Raw genomic sequence first — 20,920 nt, 5'->3', positions numbered from 1 at the left:
TTCAGGAATGGAGGCATCATTTATGGGGGGATAGACATACTAGCACAGTTTATATTGACCATAAAGTCCTGTCGTTTTTTTCGCTCTGCACGGGCTTTGACCCCACGGCAAATGAGATGGGTGTTATTTTTCAACAAATATGATTTTACAATAATGTATAGACCTGCTGTTCAACAAGCTAAATCTGATGCTTTATCGCGTATACATGGAACTCCCTTGTATGACGCCTCCATTGCTGATGAAACGGCCATGATATCAAAAGAAAGGATCATTGGTTGTATCTCCTCCTATGATTTCCTTTTTGAAGTAAAGGAATTGTTGGCAACCATAGACTTGACTCCTTGGTTGACTAATCCCTTATTTCAACTGAGGGATCGCATTGGTGGTTCAGTGGATGGGTTGTTGTATCATGGTACCCAGTTGTTTATACTTCCTGAGCTTAGGGATAAAGTACTAACCTGGTGCCATTCTTCCACATTGGTAGGGCATCCTGGGATTACCAAGACGAGGGAGTTTTGTCTTTGTTGGTCCTGGTGGGGTGGGATACGTTGGACCATGATATACAGGTTTTTGTGTCATCGTGTCCCATGTGCGCCATAAACAAAGCTTCACATACGCCTCCTGTAGGTCTTTTACATCCTTGGTGGTTGTTGATCTTTTCACCAAAACTGCTCATTTCATACCTCTGCCTAAACTGCCTACAGCTGAAGAACTAGCTGATGTTTTTGTGTCTCAAGTGTTACGACTACATGGTATTCCCACTGGCATTGTGACAGATCGAGGGGCTCAGTTCATTTCCCATTTTTGGAGGGAACTTTGTTCCTCGTTGCAAATGGAGCTCTGGTTGTCCTCAGCTTATCATCCTCATCGGATGGGCAAACGGAGTGTACCAATAAAACCATGGAACAATACATCTGTTGTCTTTTGACCTCTATACCTGGTAGTTGGGTGAAGGCACTTCCAAATTTCTGAATTTGCTTACAATAGTATACACTCAGTTTTGGGTATGTCCCCCCTTTTCTGTTCAATGGGTTTCCATCACAAGGCTATACCTATCCAGCCTTCTGGTCGGGTACCAGCTGTAGATACCATGAGTCAGGTCCTGGTTGATATATGGAAAAAGGCACAAGAGCATCTTTTTGAAGCTAAGAAATGTATGAAGGATAAGGAAGACAGGCATCATTATCCAGCTCCCTCCTATGCTCCTGGGGATATGGTTTGGCTGTAATTCAGGAATTTACAATTAGGGGGTGCTAGGAAATTACAGCCTCATTGTGTGGGTCCGTTCAAGATATGTCAAGTGGTGAATCCTGTTGCTATGAAACTGGTTTTGCCTGCTGATTACCGGATTCATCCTGTATTTCATACCTCCTTACTGAAGCTGTACACTGTCACTACCCAGGCCTTGCCCCCACCCCCGGCTTTGGTAATTGATGCTCATGAGGGGTTTGAGGTCAATGCCATTCTAGATTCCAGGAGACGACAAGGCAGATTGTTTTATTTGGTGGACTGGAAAGGGTATCCCCCTGATGATCGTACCTGATAGCCTGCCAGTTGTGTACATGCCCCCCGTTTAGTAGGTTTGTTTCATGCCCATCGCCCTTCTAAGCCCCGTCCTGTTGGAGGTCTTTTGATAGGGGGTACTGTGATGTCCTGTGGTTAGACTGCGCCTTGGGGGACCTGTTCTATTTTTCTTTCTTACCTTTCTTTCTTTGGCGCGTCCTTGTTTTTCTGTACTTGGGGATTAGGTGCCGCTTTACCTTTAATCCCGTTTTAAGGGCAAGGGGTGCACAGCTACCGTGAGGTTTCTGGAGCGGCCGGCAAGTATTTAGACGCCGCCTGCCCGTTCTTCCTTGCTTGGTTTCTTTCCTGGTTCTTGCCCTGGAAGGACTTTGCCGCCAGCGTTTCTGACACCACGCTGCCCTCTTCATTTTGTTTCTTTCTGGATCCGTTGGCGATTTTCGTATTCTACTCCCTTCTGCTGTGGATATTTCTTGCAACCCAATCTGGATAAGCTAACCTTTTCGTGGATGTTGGACTCGTACACATAGCAGGGCCATTGTTCCCCTTCCCGCTTTTTGTACATCAGATTCCCTGAGGATTAGTGAACATTTGCACCCTATTGGCCTTGTTATGCATTATTTGGGTGCTTTTACGGAGCACCGTGATTATTCCTTTTGTTGTCTTCTTTCAAACAAGGGATGAAAGTGCAGGAAGTGCATTTTTTTTGCCTTTGAGGTTTTTTTATCCGCAATTTACCCCAGAGATACATCTTGAAAGCGTGGACATTAATTCTGTTACAAATATTTGCTATAACTCTTCTGGAACTTGAAACTTTGTTTGTTTCCCTTGCCTACATTGGAGTGCGCTTCATATATGGAAGGGTAAGCAAATAAGTATTGGCATAGCCAATAGGTCTCGCTTTTTGGACCTTATAAGTATTTAGTTATGCAGTACAATATCCTTGGTGCAACAACATCAACTGTTGCATGGCTAAACACTTATAAGGTCACAAAGGCGAGACCTATTGGCTATGCCAATGCTTGTTATTTAAAAGCACCGAAGATGAACTCTCGACTCGAGGCCGAAAAGGCAGAAGCACGCTGTTACTAGGAAATTGCAGCCTTGAGGGAAAGCACAATGCCTTTAAAGCGAAACAATCAAGAAAGGAAAACACGAATACAAGCAGCTCAGGATCAATTCCACGTTAATTCCATCAAAGCCAAGGTGACAAACCTTGTTGTCCTGAAAAGTCGAGCAAGGGTAACGCTGTCTCAATAGAGCGCTCCAGTTAAAATCCCTAGGTCACTTTGGACACTTAAAAAAAAAAAAAAGACTTAAAACGTTGTTTTTACATACTTGTATAACTTGCATTTTCGAGCAGTAGCCCGTAATGTCTGGGGCGGAACCCAACTACTTCATAAAATGTATTTAATAAACCATTGCCTTCTTATTTATCGTTTCTTCGTAAATGTCAGATTTAAACTGCTTTGGACAATAAAGCAGCAATAAAAAGAACTTGTACACATGGCGTGTTCGGTTCACCTATCCAGCGTTGTAAACCTTTGGCCATGCAAACGCCATTTGCTCTCCCTGAAAAGCCATTTCCCGACTTTATGGGCCCTTGTTTGTGTTATCTGCATAGCGCCTTTCCGGGCTGCTTGGGGTCATTGTTCCCTTTTATGGTAAACAACCAACAGAACCCCCATGATCTCTATGAGCACGGGATAAAAATGACTATAGCGGTGGTGGATATATCTAATTTATAGGTGCTAGAATAGAAGGGAGACACGTTGATATTTGTCTTGCCTTCAATGGCTGCATCTTTTCTTGTGTAGGGATCGTGGCTTGCTCACAAAGTATCCCGGAATATATTTTCACAAGTGTGCATGTAGAAAAGTGCCCTCCGTCTATTGTACGCACTGTACACACAGACCCCTCCCTTCCCTGTCTATTTGTTTACTATTTACAGCGGAAGTTCTCCCTCGCTGCCAGACAGTGTAAGTAAGAAAAATTAAGCTGTTTAGTGCTGCAGTTTTACTGCACTGTCTAGACTTGGCTGCCATTGTCCAGCCGACCACTGCTGTTCTGGACATTAACTTTAGCCCTTGGCCACCTGGCAAGCACCTATAAGCCACAGTCCGGCCGAGCCCAGCAACTTAGGCACATGGAAGAAAGAAAATACAAGGTGTGCAGCACAAAAGCTACTGGCGGCAAGGCTGAGTGTAGTTCAGTTGAAACTTGACACAAGCCAAGTAAAAAAAGACACATACACACAGGAAGATCTGTAAAGAAATATATTCTTTAAAAGGTTAGCAAATATTCTGTGATTGCGGGGAGGGAAGCACGCGGAAAAGGAATAGTTTAGTATCTAAAAATACCCATCCCATAATTAAGTATTGACGATGGCCACAAGATGTTGCATTACAAAAGAGAGTATAAAGGGAGTGGTGCGCGTGCGGCTGTCGCGCGACGTGAAAGTGATAGTGATCGCGATCAAGCGCGCGGCGAGCGATGCGCTTAATGAGCATGAGGAATGCCATATGGCGCTTCTGCTCAAGCGTGCGCCCGCGCACATGCACTGCAAGCTGCAGCCAGCGATAGCATTTTTTTTAAGCCCTTACTTAAAGTCTCGCCAGCCCAGCGCAAGCGCTGGGTCAGGCGAGACCTAAAAACGAAGGATAATGCAACTGTACACATAATGGAATTGTCTGGTGCTGTGAAAAGGGTTTTCTTTTCCTGCTACTGATGCTATCTCTTTTTCTATTCTCTTTCTCAGATTCCCGTGTCCTATTTTTGGTCCTACCAGTCACCAGAGAGAGGAGCTTAGGTGTGGAAGTCCATCCATCTTTTAACCCTTGTTTACCTACCTTCCCCCGGTGCGTTTTCCTACTCGGGTATCTTTATTTATGGGCGCAGGGTGAGGAATGGGACTATCTTTGTTCCTGCAGTACTGGGTTAGCCGGTGAGTGGGGGCGGGACAACACACTGCCCCTAGTGATTCGCTGTCATGGCTCTGCTTGCTGTCTGAGAGCCCCTTCCTTCTTACTCATCCACCCCCCTCCACCTCAAGAATCGTCCCTGCCTCCTCCCATTATATATCTTGCATCCCTGTAAGCTGTGGCAGGTGCAGAGCAGTGGATGGGAGCCGGAAAGAGAGAAGAAGTTCTGCCCAAACCCAGCCTTCGCAGGAATGAGCCTTGAGATCATGATTGTAGTGCCATAACAGGCACGACTCCGAGACTGTGATTGTGCATTTAAGTGTGTGGCGGTGAATGAATTGACTGCAGAGACGGTGCATGGTCATGCATGCACTGCGCTCTTTTTAATTTCTGCAATTTACTGACCATAAGTTGTTTAATTGAACTGTACTGTGCATCAGTTTAGAACACAGATCTTAAGGTATGCACTGCAAAAGGCCAATGTGTATACAGCAACTCACAGAGTTGATTACCAATCTAGCAAATGGTGACATTGAGAACCGTGTTTATGTTAAGGTTGCCAGTGTTTGTGTATCGTGTATGTGCCATTTGTATCGTAGCTTTGCAGCAATTTCCAATGCCGATTCTATTTTTGCACTTTGTTGGACATTTCCAGGTGTATGTGTGTCTCCGTGAATGGTTCCAGTTGAGATCGTTTGCTTTCCAATGTCCTTATCTTTTGTTAAGGTGGTCTGGGAGCCTCCAATGAAGGGATGGGAGAGGGGAAGGGTGCTTGAAAACACATTAGGAGATTGTGGCCTCATGGTTTGTCAATAAATTAAGGGTGGACAGAACTCCTCGGATTCTCTATGAGTTTTTATGTAACTCCAAGGAATTCAGCATAGCAAAACTCCACGAGTTCAGCCCACCCCTAGTACTGTCTCCACTCAAAGGGCTACATACATTCCTGTAGTGACTCTAGAGTAAGTGCAGGAAGGGATGACATCTGTACACTTCAAAGGCATGTCTTTGAAGTCTCATTTACTTCAAAGGCACCACTCAGTATAAGTACTTGACCGCAGAGTCAGACACCACCACTCGGTACACTTCTAGACCTGCTGACATTCTAATTTTGCCGGAAAGAAGGACTACTGTGCAGCTGAAAGACTGTCACTCTGCTGGACTCCTGCTTTGCTGTGCTGATCTACTGCCTGCTGCCTGCTTCCCTCTTGCCTGGGTGTGGACTAGACCTGCACCTCTTGACCACAGAACTCAGACTGACTCCAAGGGCTAGTTGGCTGGTCTCCTGATCTGAAGCATCATGGATATAACAGCCTTCCAACCCCAGAACCTGGATTCTGCCATTTGTGAGTTTACCCTGCCAAATGGTGCCACCTCAGTTCTGGACCCTTAGAAGTGGGCCTAAGGTGCATGCCAGCAGAACCAACAGATTTTCTCTGCTGAGTGATGCATCCCAAAGCAGGCGCGATGCACCTCCTTGGCTGAGCAGCGCATCCCCGAGCAGAACTGATGCATTGCCTCTTCTGCGTGGATTGGACCTGTCACAAATGACTCGCATCACAGCTGCCTTCTGCATCTTGGGACCGACACATTGCCTTCAGAGCTGTGGCCAGGCAATGCTTTTCCCGGCCCAAGCTCTTTGCATCCATCATTGACAGCAGCCTTGACACAGACGCCAATAGTTCATATTGCAGTTTCACCGCTCATCGGAACCAACACAACTCCTTTGTTGCATCTCGCATCCTCGACACCGGACTTCGTATCAAAAGCCCCACGACAGGATCCTCGATGTCGATACAACAGGACCTCGCACCGCAGCCTTGTCGCATCTCAGAATCAAAGAATCAACGCATCGCCTCGGCTGCGGGGCGCATCCTCGACGCAGATTCACACACTCTGCAACCAGGAATTAAGGTACTCTGTTCAATGGGCCAAACTGGGTCCCTGTAGCTGGCCCACTCTTCATTGCGGTCAGTCTGAACTTGTGACATTGCCCCAATCAGGCGCAACCAGATATCCATACTAGCTCTTTGTGTTTTTTGGCGTTACTTTTAACTATAAACTTTAAAGATCAATATCTACCGTTCTGCTAATTGGATTTTGGTTGTTTTGGTCTTGTTTCATTTATTAAACTTAGATCTATTGTTTCTAACTTGGTGTGGGATCTTTTTGTGTGGTGTTTTCAGTGTTTTATTGTTTGAGGTGTTGCACAAATACTTCACACACTGCCTCTAAGTTAAGCCTGGCTGCTCTGTGCCAAGCTACCAGAGGGTGAGCACAAGTTTATTTAGGGTTTGCCTCTTACCCTGACTAGGATTGTGGTTGGTTCTTGACCAGGGCTCCTACCCCAAGTCAACCAATAGCCCAATTTCTAACAACAGAATTGTGCCTTTTTAACAACGTTAACACTATAATCCACAACTTCAAACTGTACAAGTGGCAGCAATAACCTTCATGCCTTTAATATGTGTATCACTTGCTTTAAGTGGGCAGGGAAATGCTGGAGGTCAACACAGGCAAAACCAAAAAATGTCCTCTGAGTCAGATTCACTTTTTCTGTTCTTGCCATCATCCCTTCAGCATAAAAATGGAAACCAGGTAATAAAACAACCTGAGTGACATACTTGAATGTGGGGATGTACTGCCCATTCAGTCAATGTGGATCATCTGCATTAAAAGCTTTAAGACTACCCTCTGCTAGTTCAGGGTTGCTTCACTCAGCTCAAGTCACTACCTCACAGCAAATACCTGGAGCACCCTGCCTCTCCACCTCAGGCAATCACAGTCACTGGCTCAATTCAGGAAGGACCTCAAGACTGGGCTCTTCGACTGAATCACAGTGCCATAGACGGAGCAGCTGTACCCCCCCCCCCCCCCCCAGCACCTCGAGTTTCTTACAGGTGAGTAGTCGTGCTTTATAAGACACACGATGGCTTGATGGATGTTCACATTCCTAGTTAGTAGCATCTCTAATGATAAAAAGGTGTGCATTAATAAAGATGCACTGGGCAGGGTGCCTTCTGTGCTGCACCTCATCCCTCCAAGTCATCTAATAAACAAATTCTCACCCATCACAGGGCATCCAATATAGTTTGTGATCTCACTGAGCAAAGCTGCATGATAAACATCCTGCTGGTCAACTTGAGGCTTCCCAATTCACTCTTGCTGAAGGGTGGTACCTGACTGTACCTAGTTGATCACAGTGTGGGTGACTAAGAGGATTGCAGGTGGAGGACAAAAAATGACCCAGGAACATGAAGGGCATGAGTTATCTTTACTTGAGATAACTTTAACTGGTGATTTTCAGAGGTTTTGTTCATTTAAAATGGCATGTTTTAACTGACATGTTCACTTAACTATAACATACCTTAAGCCTTGTTTTTTCAAAGAATTTCTACTTTTTTTAATGTAAAGTAAGATATCATCACAATTCCTAACTATAACGTCGCTTTAACCTTTGTTTTTGTTTCTATGTTTTTAAAAAAAATGCAAAGTTAAATGCTCATCACTGTGCGCACCGTGGGGTGAGGCAGAGCATGACCTGCTGCCAGCCACACTGCCCAACCCCCACTAGGTGCCCACGCCCCCCCACACAGCCGTTGGCCGTGCATGGCCTGAGGTTGTAAGCAGGGTCTCCACCCCACCCCTTGGGGCACCCTACCTTCCTTCCTCACATAGCCTCCCCTGCGCAAGGCTGACTATCTCATGTAACAATATAAAGGATATTATTTTAAGTAAGGCAGACCTATTGGCTTTGTCAATGGGTCAGCAGGCCTATTGGCTTTATCAAAAAAGTCACCACTAACTGTACTCAAATGCATAGTTCTTAAATCCACACATTACAGTGTTTAATAATAGTGATACTCACAAAATACTTCCAGTAAAGCTTTATTTTAAAAAGCCTTGAAGCTATCGGAGTCTTTTTTTTATTTTTTATTTTTCAGGTCATGCAGTCCAACCATAGAACCAACCACATGGAGACTACACTCCAGCTGACAAGCATACAACTTCAGCTTGGAATGCTTTGAAAAAATATGATAAACACTCCTGGGGTCATGGGTTCAATGACCTAGGAGACTTACTGTGTGTTTTAATGTCGCTGGGGGCTGCTACTCTTCCAGTACACCCCACAATATTAGACAAAATGCTTGGTGGTGCCCCTGCCTGTTCTAGGAGCACCACCAACATCCAAAAATATTATTAAAAATCCCTTGCAGGTCATTATGGGGCACTCGTTTCACAGATTAGTGAATAATAAATCAAAAGCTCCTGCCATTCATTTATAATTCCTTCCATTTTTTATTTATTTTTGGGTGCCCTGGTGCCCACCCGAGTCACGCACAACATTGCCAGATGTTGAGGGCTGCGTGGGGGGGTCCCAAGGCCCTGTTGGCTCCCCAACAAGCACCTTTTTTAGGTGTGTGGGAGGTGGCTATTTTGTTATAGGGGTGCTCCAGTGCCCACCTGGGGAACCCACAATGGAGCCATAGGGATCAGAAATGAGCAGCAAGGACCCTCTGGCCCCAGCCGGCTCCCCAGCCAGCATCCACCCTGGGTGCAGACAGCAGCCATCCACATTACTTTGTTCCCACCCAGGCAGGAACAGCTTATTTGCGTGCTCCCGCCTAAACAGGAGCAAAGTTGTGTTCCCTGCACAGGAGAGTGTGGGCAAGGAATAAAGTTATTACCTGCCCACATTTTTCTGACCAGGGAAAATCAGTGTCATGGGAGATTGGGTTCTCGGGGTACTGCACCAGTCAATGGGCCCCGGCGGTTGGGTCCCCGGAGTCAATGTACTGCTCGGGGAGGAGAGCCACACACCCTCTCCCTTAAACAGATTAATCAGCCCCAGGGAATGGGGTCACAGGGGCTTCTAGGAGGCTCGAGGAGGAGGCCACACACCCCCTCCACTAAAATTAAAACACGGCTCTAGGGGATGGGGTCCCGGGGCCTTTTTAAGACTTGAGGCCCCATGCCCCCCTCCCCACATAAACTAATTTGCCCTGTGGGAGCGGCGATCCAGGGCCTTACAAAGGCTCTGGGAAGAAGGCTGTGCACCCACCTCCCCTAACTATTAATGACTCACCCCCAGCGGAAGCCCTGGGGACTTTTTTTTTTTTTAACGGGACAGTGGATCCTCCAGGGCTCCGTGGTTACATTTAAAACAAAATTACGTTCTTGGGCTTTCCTTTAGGACCATCCTCCTACCACCACCAGACCTAGGAGGGCAGGGTATGCCTACCCTGCCCTCCTAAGTATTTGTTTTTTTACTTTTTGTCAGGACAGGGGACTGAGACCCCGAGTCCTAAAATGGCTGCTTCCAAATCTTTGTTGCTATGGTGGCAGCCAATCAGATCTTTTTTTATATCTGTTGGATCTGCAGATCATCAGCAGTGTGAAATATACAACTATTTTCAATCTTAACTGCTATAAAACTACTGAACAGATTTACACTAAATCACAAAAAGCACGCCTTCTGAACCAAGGTCTAGCTGTCTGACAAATGTGGTGTAACTCCATTCAGCCGTATTGGCTGTAGCTGTGTCTAATTTTCCTTTGGAAATTTGCATGAGGAAAACTCGTTTTGAGACCACCCCCCTCCCCCCCCCCTTTTCTCAAACCCTGCGTGACAGTGGATCACCCCAAAAAATTTCAGGAAGGAGCTCAGGGGTTGAGACTTTTTTAGGAATATTCCTGAAGATTCCTTTGTGTAGTTAACTATAGCAAACCTTGACTTACCTGTTTCTTAAGTTCTGTCCCCTTTAGAGGTACCCACTTTTAACAGCCCACTGAAACTACTGCATGTATCCCACTGATCTAACTAGCTGAAGTAGATGGATTCAGACTGTGTCATCGTTACACCCAGTACTGTCCCGAAGGCCACGCATGCCAAATAACACGTGTTTGCTCTTTATCAAGACATCAATACACGAACCACCGCCTGAATTCCCACCAACCATCCAGTAACCTTCACTCTGCCTCCCTCACCCTCACACAGACACCACCCATCCACCAAAGCCACAGCGGAGGCCATTCCTTCTACCTTGCCGCCAAGCCCTGGAACAGATTTCACCTTCATCTCCAAACATCACCCTCTCTGGCCAACTTAAGGAAGAGACTCAAGACCTGGCTTTATGACTAAGCCCAGAAACCTAGTGCCTAGATACCCTCATGGGTGATAAGCTCCGCTTTACAAATACTGATTGATTGATTGAGGGGAGTGACAGTGGTCACTGTCCTGTAGAGACAGTCTTACCTGTGGTTAATGTGGTAGTAGCCCTCCTGCTCTTCTTCGCTGTCCTATAGGCCACCAGGTAGATAGTGTACTTGACTCCTCGTTCCAGGCCCTCCAGCAAAAAACGCTGAACAAGGCCAAGGGTCACCTCCTGCCGGGCAAATGCAACTTTATTGTTTTTAACATTAATTTAACACTGACATTCAGCTTTGATCTTGATCACTTCCAACTTTGGCAGTCACCAATCTACAAGTCTCTTGTTTAAATAAGTTAATTATGTTTCTGCTCTGTACCTTGCTTGTGCCATCAGGTTTCTCATAGGTCAATATGTAGCCATCGATCTGAGCAGCAGGTGCCGTCCAAGTGAGGACGCTGCTGGTTTGTGTCACCTCTGACGCTCGCAGGTTCTTCGGGGGATCGATTTCTAGGAAAAACACAACAAAGTCACTCCTGTGTATGCGGTGGGCACATTACCTGCTGTGCCGCAGCAAGGGTGTAATAGGACCTAAGGCAAGCAAGGGGAATGCCCCCTCCTTTCCTTAGACTGTGTGGTAAGAGACTGACATAATTACAATGCCCTGAAGACCCCTGCATCCAGTGCCACTGCACCTGCTGCACTGCTGATAACTAGTCCTCTGATTAACAGCTTCTTTGGCCCACTGCAAAGGGGCTGACACCGAGTTCTCCCACATAGAACAGAGGCAGTACCACCTTAATGATTTTGGGGGCTCCGGCAAGTCATATGTTGGGGACCCCTTTTCGGATCAACTCCAAACTGTGCTACCCATTTCCTACTAATTCAAGTCCAGTTGATGCCAATCTATATTGAGTTATATGTTAAACTATAAAAAAATAGTGTCACACAAAATAGTCACAATTTATCTTTCCCGGGATCACAAAAATCCTTAATATGACACTCGGTAGAGAGAGAGACCAAGGGACATATTTACAAGAAAGTGGCGGAGCGCAGTATTACGCCAAAATTGGTAACGCCGCACTCTGACAGTTTCCAAACACAGGGATGCACCGTATTCACAAGAATGCGGTGCACCTCAAGTCAGAAGAAGAGGAAGACAGAGAAAGGGGGCAAGGTTTAAATCGTCAAATGGTCAGGGTAGACGAAGGTCCAAGAGCAAGAATGTTCCCTGCCAAAGGGGCCTTTGGAATGGGGGGCCTTGGACAATCGCCCACTTTGCCCATGCCTTAAAGCATCCATGCCAAGAAGGTGTACATTTTTGAGGGGTCAGCGAGGAACCAGTATATCATTCATGGGCCTACAGAGCATATCATTGGCGCAGTAATGTCAGGCCATCACATTCCCACCCTCCATGATGTGACCAACGCCTTGACAAGCGAATTCACATATTGACCCCATCCCTTTGCACAGATTCACACTTGTCGCCTGTCAACAGGCCTCCATGGGGTTGCATGCTCCACTGTGTGTCTAGGCCCTTGTCCAGATTAATTGCATTTGGGCATATCATCAAGGCGGCGCTATGAAATTATCGCCGCTTTTGTGTCCTTTTTCGGGCGAAAAGCGGCGATAATTTCATCGCCTATCGCGTGTTTGCTGACTTAGCGCCCGTTAAAACAACGCCCAGCTTTGCATCGCTAATGAGATGCAAAGTGGGCGTTCCTTCCGAAAATAACTGGAGAAATGTCGCTAACCGACATTGTTGGTGCATTTCACCAAAAATGCCGAGGGTAAACAAACCAGGCCACCTGTGCGTACAAACCAAAGCATAGTGACAAACAAAAAAGGGCACAGATGTACACGCACGTGGGGAACATAAGCGTTAAAGCAGTGTACATTGGCGCACAAACCAGGTCAAGCGTGACGTGTTTACAAACCTGGCCACATATGTACAAGGAACCAGCGAGTCAAACAATGTTACATATACACATGAGCCAAGGCACACAAGCACACAAACCAGGGCGCATAAACAGTGAAACCAAGGCACATGTGGACACGGAGACATAGAAACACAGACGGCTGCGTTCAAACATAATGTGAGCCTTTACGCATAAATATTTATAAAACAAAAAAAATGCAAATATGTGAATATTGTTCTTGCACATTCCGGAAAGCACGTTTAAATCAGCAGCACTACTTCATAGTATCATGATTCCAAGGTTCGGTTGCACTGCTTCGCAAAGCGGTAAATGCCGAGAAAAAAACATCAGTTTCCAGTTCATCACTTATTAAAGGATGAATTACATAGTAATGGCAGGATTCAAACTGCTGGCCCAAGTTGCACTTAGATTTCGACAACAGTCTTTCTGTCGTAACTAAACACTGATTTACCACCGGCTTATATCTTAGGAAATAACGGGTGATAATCTTATAATTGTTATAATTTTTGTGCTAACCATGCATTGGAAGCACACTCTATGAAAAGTCTTAAAACTTTTGAAATATGTTTTTTCCCCCTGAAAAAGTTGAACATTGGATCAAACTGTGCTTTTCGCTATATCAACACAGGATGGCGCCACTGTACCATTAATGCTCTGTACTTACACTCAAGAGAAACTTCCATGGTGTTTCTAAACTCGTATAAAGGCCAAGGCGGTGTGACGGGTTGGGGTGCTGCTGGGGGGCGCAGGGCAGGACTAAGACAGAAAATAAGTCAAGGCCCCAAAATAAAAGTGGCTCCCATTAGCTAAGCACACAGCTAAGAAATGGGCGACATTTCCAAATCGGGGAAGTTTTGAACTTGTGAACAAATGCCCTATATGTACTTTGCAAGCTTTGGGAGACTGGGTAGCGCCCCGTGGAGGGAGTGCTGCGGAGCGGCAGGGCGGGGTGGGGGAGGGGCAGGGTAGGGGGTAGTAAACACCCTAATATGGATGAACGGAGGGGAGACTGGGTAGCGGCCCGTGGAGGGAGTGCTGCGGGGCGGCAGGGCGGGGTGGGGGAGGGGCAGGGTAGGGGGTAGTAAACACCCGAATATGGATGAACGGAGGGGAGACTGGGTAGCGGCCCGTGGAGGGAGTCCTGTGGGGCGGTGAGACGGGGAAGGGCAGGGTAAGGGTAGTAAACACTGGAATATGGGTGAACGGAGGTAAGTAAACAATTAAATTTGAATAAACAAATTTCGTTGCATGCGATGCAGCGCGCGCAACAACATTTGTTTTATTTATTTAATTGTTTACTTACCTCCGTTCATCCATATTCCGGTGCTTACTACCCCCCACCCTGCCCCTCTCCCGCCCCACCCCCCGCCCTGCAGCACTTCCTCCACAGGCCGCTACTGGAGACTGCATGCATTTATGCTTGCTGCAGGCAATGTTTGTGGTAATATTATGGAAACTAACAGTAAAAACAGACCATACAACAGGCCCACAAACAACAAAAAGACCAGCCCACACACTGACCTTTCAAACCAGCCCTTCTGGGCTGGCACTCGCAGATTGCTCTTTACAGCTAAGGCGAAGGAGCGTCGCCCTACTGCGCAGTGCAAAAAGGAAAAATAAAATAATAATAACACAATGTTATTATCATTTTATTTTTCCATACTGAGGCAGTTTACCATTGGGGCTTGGCTGTTGTCACAGCCTGCAGAGGGAGAAGTGGTTCGGGCACTTAATTGTACATGACGATTTGGCCGGCCATTTTAGGCCGGCCAAACAGTCATGCGCATTTGGCATGTTCTCCACCCGACTGTATTGCACAGCCTGCGTGGAGAACAAGCACAGGCTCACACTCCCTATATGAGCATCGAACCAGGGCGCTCAGACCAATCATGACGCTGCTGTCATGCTGGTGACAGCAACGTCATGATTGGCTTAGGGAAGCCTGTGTGCTTCCTGCTTCTGGGAGGAACAGATTAGGATGGAGGAGATGTGGCGGCCAGCAGCCAGGTAAGTGACATTTAATTTTTTTTTTCTACTCCCTCACTCCCCTGCCCTACCAGTACTTCTCTGTGGCAGCCGCCACTGCTATAGACAACTCCAGCCCAATTGGCAGGGGGGTTGGTGGAGCGCATCCCCATTGGGGATATGGTTTGGCACGATCACAAGCACCCCCTTGCATCCAACATAAAAGGGCGCTGTAACACCAGGCTTGATTTTACCAGACTGAAACAACAGTCTATAAAATCAAGGGACACAGATAGCCTGGCCCCTCACCAACGTCCTCCTATGCTATCAGGAAACATGGAACACTGCTCTTGGCTGCTCTCTCTTCCTTCTACCAGGTTTAAACAGGTGGTAAATGGGATCGGGAAACGCCCAGGGCTTGGAATGGGAACTCAGAATTGTTTTTTGACCCCAGTAAAACCGGGTCCTCACTCCAGGCAAAAAACTCAGAATTGCATGGAGGAGGGATGCAATTACGGAATCAGTCATTTTAGACAGAAATAGGCCCGGGAACCAAAATAAAACTGGTCACCCATTAATGAACCAGACAGCTAAAAAAATTACCCACAGTCAAGTCAGCTTCTGAACTTGTAAATAAGCATTGCATCGGTGTTTTGCAAAGTATGGGAGACTGTATGCATTTGTGCTTACTACAAGCAATGTTTGTAGAAATAAACAGTAAAAACTGTCCCAGCAGACCATAAAACAGACGCACAGACAGCCAAAAACCGACCCACACACTGACCTGTCAAACCACCTTTCCTGGTACTGCCAGATTGCTAAAGGCCGGTCCAACTCTGTATGCAACATGTAATCAGGCCTTATGAAAACACTTTCCTCACTCTACTCATCATATGTTGCTCTTATTCCTGGTTTCCATTCCTATTTATTGCCTTAATTCCTCCCTTGTTGCTCTTATTGCTGGTTCCTCGTCCTGTTACAGTGTATGTCCCTCTTTCTGTCACTGTTGTCCTTCCTGATTCCTGGCTCTATGCCACCCTCTGCTCTTTTAATGGTTCTACTACATGTTGCCTGGCCCTATCTCTTAATTTATTTTCTTATTCCTGGTTCCTATTTTCGACCTGTATATCTTCATCACTCTATTGATCTTATTCCTGGACTCCTTTTTAGGTCGAACCTGGGCAGCGCATGCCCTGCTGAGAGCATACAATAGGTGTGTAGAAAATAGAAGCCCCGCCCCCACTCCACGCATATTTGTAATTGGCTTGCGTCATTGTCCTTCGTAAATGCTGGCTTCTGATTCAATATTAAGCTTTTTAGTTCCTCCTTGGTACTGCCTTGTCTGCATTTGTTACCTCCCATAATGACTGGACCTTTTACTGGTATTGTTACATGGTCTGCTTCTTTAAGTTGGTGAGCACTATTTTATTTAATGCTCTTCCCCTATTCCACCCACTACCTCGCAGCACGCCTCCCACTTTAATTTTAATGTCTACAAATGGCGGTCCGCTTTAACTATAGCGGGCTCTTTTAAAAATGTATTTGTTTTAGTAGCGAGGTCTGCTTTTAGCGGCCGCACTTTTTTATTTATTTTAGGAGTGCGGTCCGCATTTAGTGGCAGCGCTTACTTATTTATTTATTTATTTATTGTATGTGTTTACTAGCGCCCATGTGGCACTTTCACATTCATAGAGGCTGCGCCCCTTTCTTTACACAAGCCACGTCCAAAGAAAGGTATGCGGCCGACATTAAAGTGAAAGTGCGGCATGGACGCTATTACCAAAAAAAAAACATGTTTGTCAACTTGACAAACAGATTCCTTTGTGTTTTTTAAAGTCCCCATGCAGTGGTTTCACTTAAAAGTAGGACACGCCCTTCATGAATGTGAAAGTGCCGCATGGGCGCTAGTAAAACAAGCATTAGCAACGCAATAGGTCGCGCATTTAAATAAGTTTAAGCTATCAACATTGTAAATGACAATGCCTTTTATTTATGTTTTAAAAACCAAAACATAAATAAAAGGCACTGTCATTTACAACGACAATAGCTCAAACTTGTGTAAATGCGAGACCTATTGCATTGCAAATGATTGTTATCTGGCTCTATTCTAGTCATTCCTGTGTTGCTGTTATTTCAGGTTTTCCTTCTTATTTCTTGACTCTGTTGTTCCCTCTGATGCTTTTTCCCCAATCAATAGTCCAATGTCCTATTTCTATTTCTCCACCCCTTATTAAAATTACCAATTCTGATTTCTTGTTCCACCCTTTGTTAGTTCTTCTAGCTACCTGTTGTGGCTTTGGTGGTGGCCCTCTTGCTGCGCTTGCTGCCCTTCTCGGCCCAGACACTGAAGGTATACTCCATGCCTGGCTTCAGACCAGTCACAGTCGTGGAGCTCTTCTCCTTGCCCACAGCCACCTCCTGTGTCTGGCCTTCTGCTGATGTGTAGCTAAGCATGTATCGGTCAATAAGGGCCAGCACCTTCTTCCAAGACAAAGAAGCCGTGTCCTCCGTCACACGGTTGACCACTAGGTTTGTTGGGCTATCGATTTCTGAAAATCAAGAAAAGAAAATGAGTGATGTCAGTTGAACCTCTCATACAAGATGGCAAGCAACTCTAACTCACTCCATCCTTATTTATTTTAAAACAAACCCCTATGCACTGAAGGGTGTGCAAAGTCAGAAGATGCCCCTGTACCACCAAGGAGAGCGGACGTTAATACACCCCATTATAAGTCTTTCATTTGAGTATGGTGGTCTGTCTCTCATTGCAATGGAAGGAGGAGGACACTGCTTGTTGCGCACAATCTGCACTGGCTGCCTTTGATTACTACAATCCTCTTAAAATCCTGTGCCCAGTGCCTCCCTCTAGTCGAGAATTCTAGGCCCACAGAGAAAATTCACCTGGTTCCTAACCCCTTCACTTTATCCACCAACAATTGGCTCAGTCTTCCATTAACTGTATTTGTCTTCCTTCCATGGACTTTGTCCTGCACCTGGTTGATTATGTCCACCAGAAATTGAATTAAGATGTCAATGAATCGCTTATTTCTTCAACTAATTACTTGGTCTTCCAACAACTGGCTTGGTCAACCACTCATTCACTTTATCCACAACCCATTAACTTGTTTCAGCATTGCGTGATTTGTTCATCTACTCATTGACCTGGTCATCTGCCATTCAGTTGATTCTCCACCCATTCACCTATGCCTGTTTATGTGGTCCTGTACGTGGCCATCCACCAATTGATTGGGCACTCCAATCCTGTCTTCAGTCTCTATTCATTGACAGCACCTAATCTGCTGCTTTGTTCCTCCACTCACTGTATTTGCTCATTGATGAAGTCCTCAACCTGTTTGCTTGATTCTCCATCCATTAGTTTGGTCCTTCACCCATTGATTCATTCCTTTGCACACCTCAATAGTCATCACCCCATTGATTAGTTCTTCCACCCAGATCATTGGTCATCACCCCATTTACTTAATCTTTTGCCCGTCATCTGGTACCACCACCCACTGATTTTGTTCATCATCCATTATATTTGCTTCTCCCTTTTAACTCAGTTCTCTTGTCATTGTCTTGATCTCCTGTCAATGAACATTTTCTTTAGTCTGCAACCTGGTCTCCTCCCTTTGACTCCTTCTTCTGTCTATTGAATTGGTCTTCCATCCACTGACTTGCTCATTTTTCCATTGAGTTGATCTTTTATCTATTGGATTGGTTTTTGTTTTATTTTCTTGGCCATCTGTCCGTTTGGTTGGTCCTTAGTAGGTTCATTTGGTTCTCTGCCCATTATCAGGGTTCTCTTCCCAGTCACTTGGTCCACTCCCTGTGCAAGTGTCTCCCGTGCTTTCTTTGATCGCTTGACCATATCATAGGGTCTAGAAGCTAACTAATACATGAATGATTGAAAGAGATAGTGAACACACATTGGAGTGAATGATTGACTCAATAAGAAATTAGTTGTTTGAATACACGATTGGTCAAATGAATGAGTGGATACATTATCCTGTAAACAAACGAGTAACAGAATTAGTAGATTATTGATCTGGCATGTCAGGGAGTCTACAAATGGGCAAGTAAAATATTGAAATAGTATAAATGGCAGTGGACAAATGACTAACAAATGTGGGAATTAATGTGTGACTTTGTGTTTTAAGAGATAATCTAAGAAATGACAGAGGAAATGACCAAAAGATATTGAACATTCCCTCAAGCAACCAAAAAAATGAGTTAATAATTAAACAAGAGAATGACCAAGAGTGGATGATGAAGCATAAGACATCTAATAAATGATTCATTATTAGAAATAACACATCAATGACCTGAAAGGTGTTTCCATGGGTGAATGTGTGAATGCTTAGGGAATGACTTAAAGAATGAAAATGTGTTCTTCACCCTCAGTTTAACTTTCCATCCTCAATATGTTTTAGGGTCTGTGTCAAATACCCTGAAACAGTCTGGCTGGCAAAATGGTGGTCTACAAATAAATGAAGGAATACATTCATAAATGAATTAGCAATTGCCTTAAAAAAACAAATGAAGATGAAGACATGATCGAGATTGTGGAGTGATTGTAATGTTTTGCTAGAATCAATGAAGGCTGAGTAATTGAATGATTTATGTTGCTGATCATTCAATGAATCATTGTGTTTGCAAGTCATTGATTGTGAGTGGGTAAGCATTTAATAACTTTGTCAGTGGATGAAAATGCTTAAAAAACAAATAAGTGGAAGAATGAGTGTAGTGAATATGTGGAGATGCTGCTTGCATATGTCATTGCTTCTTCGCAAGCGAAAGGCATGTGGCTGCGAGTGGGAAAGTACAGTGAACTGAAGTATGGGGTTCCAGCTGCCATTGGAAAATGAGCAGGTATAGAAAGCCATGGGATGCCACTTACCAGTTGTGCCACTTGTCGAGGATCTCTTGCCCTCCCGCTCGCCCCTCACAGCCCACACCAGGATCTGGTACACTGTAGAAGGTGCCAATCCTGTGAAAGATACCACACGCATTAGCCAGGAAATTATCAATGAGTCTAGGAAGAGGGCGTGACATTGCTCACCCCAAAATAGAAGAAGTTCAATTTATGCAGTGCAACCTGAAACAAACTGCTTAGCAGAGTGAGCAACACTACCACTCTCTGTACTGTGTGAACATTACCCTCCCCCTGCAAACAAGCAATACCTCTGTATTCCCGGAACTGTGCCTCCTGATTGATTAGTACCCACACTTTGTGCACTGTACACTCGTCCGCGACCTCCTGATTGATTAGTACCCTACACTTTGTGCACTGTACACTCGTCCGCGACAGTAGCTTCTGTGCTCTGTAAATTGTACCCCAGATTGATTGTACCCCTGAATCCTGTGAAATGTACCCTTCTAGATGATTGGCGAACAAGATGCTTTATAATGTGTACCCTATGTGTGATGAGTTCAGTGTACCTCCTTGAGTGATTGATTTCCCTACACCTTGTGAATTTTACCCCTACCCTTCCAACCTGTGAACTATTTGCTTCCCCCTCTATGTCTCCTGAACTCTCACTAGGCCAGGGTGCCCAAGCTGCTACCAAAATGTTAAACCATAATACCTCCGTCTCTGCTTTTACCTGCCTAGAGCCAATAATCTCTGTGCACACTTCCCTTTCATCACCCCACCTCATTGTAACCCAATTACACCTCAATCAGTTTACCTCCACAACACATTCACTCCTTTGCTGATGGCCAGTCAAACCTCAACCAATATGAGCCCCCCCCCCCCACCCACCTAGCTCATCATTCAGTAGATTCTTAACTTCAAAGATCAGGAGCCCACCACCCAACCTATCTCACTCTGCTTCTGGAACCACCAGTCCGCGAGCCAGAAGGCCTAGTTCTTTAGCAAGCACTTCAACTCTCACACCACACTTCACTTCCCCACCGTTACCAACAGTTGGAATTATTCCAAAGGCACTGCAACACACACTGCTCTCAACACTGGCATGTTATCATAAACCATAAACCTCTGGTGAAATCATTTCATCTTTCCGTTTCACCAATCACCTCTTATGTGGTGACACACACATATTTTCGCTTGTCCACCTATCATCTGTAACCTCCACCCTGAAGTCTCAGACGCCGGATGGTCCTCAGACTACTCATGCTGAGCTCCACTAAAGCAGCAAGGATCCTTTGCTTCACTGCATCCTCTGCTGGGGGTGCCTTGGCGACCCTCATATAAACTCCTTGTTTTTCCCAACAGTCTGGAACATCCGAGTACCATTTAACTCCAGCAAGTTGCCTTTGTCATACACCACCACCCACCCCTGCCACAGCAGTCGGGTTCCAGACACTTAGTGCCAGAGTGTTCTAGTCACAACTTCTTTTTCTGACAAGTAAGTTTCTCATTACACTCTGGTAATAATTATATTTTACTACTGCGAGAGAGTGC

General features: G+C 45.5%; 1 protein-coding gene across 1 annotated transcript in view; it reads right to left on the bottom strand.

Annotated features, from left to right (window-relative positions):
- TNN (tenascin N) overlaps positions 1–20,920 on the bottom strand; it is a 190,555-nt gene that overhangs the window by 44,050 nt on the left and 125,585 nt on the right. Inside the window, exons 6-9 of the mRNA XM_085601594.1 lie at positions 19,394–19,483; positions 16,782–17,045; positions 10,971–11,101; positions 10,699–10,828 (exon numbers count right to left, since the gene is read on the bottom strand). Of these exons, the coding sequence (XP_085457720.1) occupies positions 10,699–10,828; positions 10,971–11,101; positions 16,782–17,045; positions 19,394–19,483 (615 nt within the window). The remainder of the gene's footprint in view (positions 1–10,698; positions 10,829–10,970; positions 11,102–16,781; positions 17,046–19,393; positions 19,484–20,920) is intronic.

Source organism: Triturus cristatus, chromosome 4_2 (assembly GCF_964204655.1).
Source record: "Triturus cristatus chromosome 4_2, aTriCri1.1, whole genome shotgun sequence".
Taxonomy (NCBI): Eukaryota; Metazoa; Chordata; class Amphibia; order Caudata; family Salamandridae; genus Triturus; species Triturus cristatus.
Note: the sequence above shows the minus strand (reverse complement) of the source record. Positions and strands in the feature narration are given on the sequence as shown.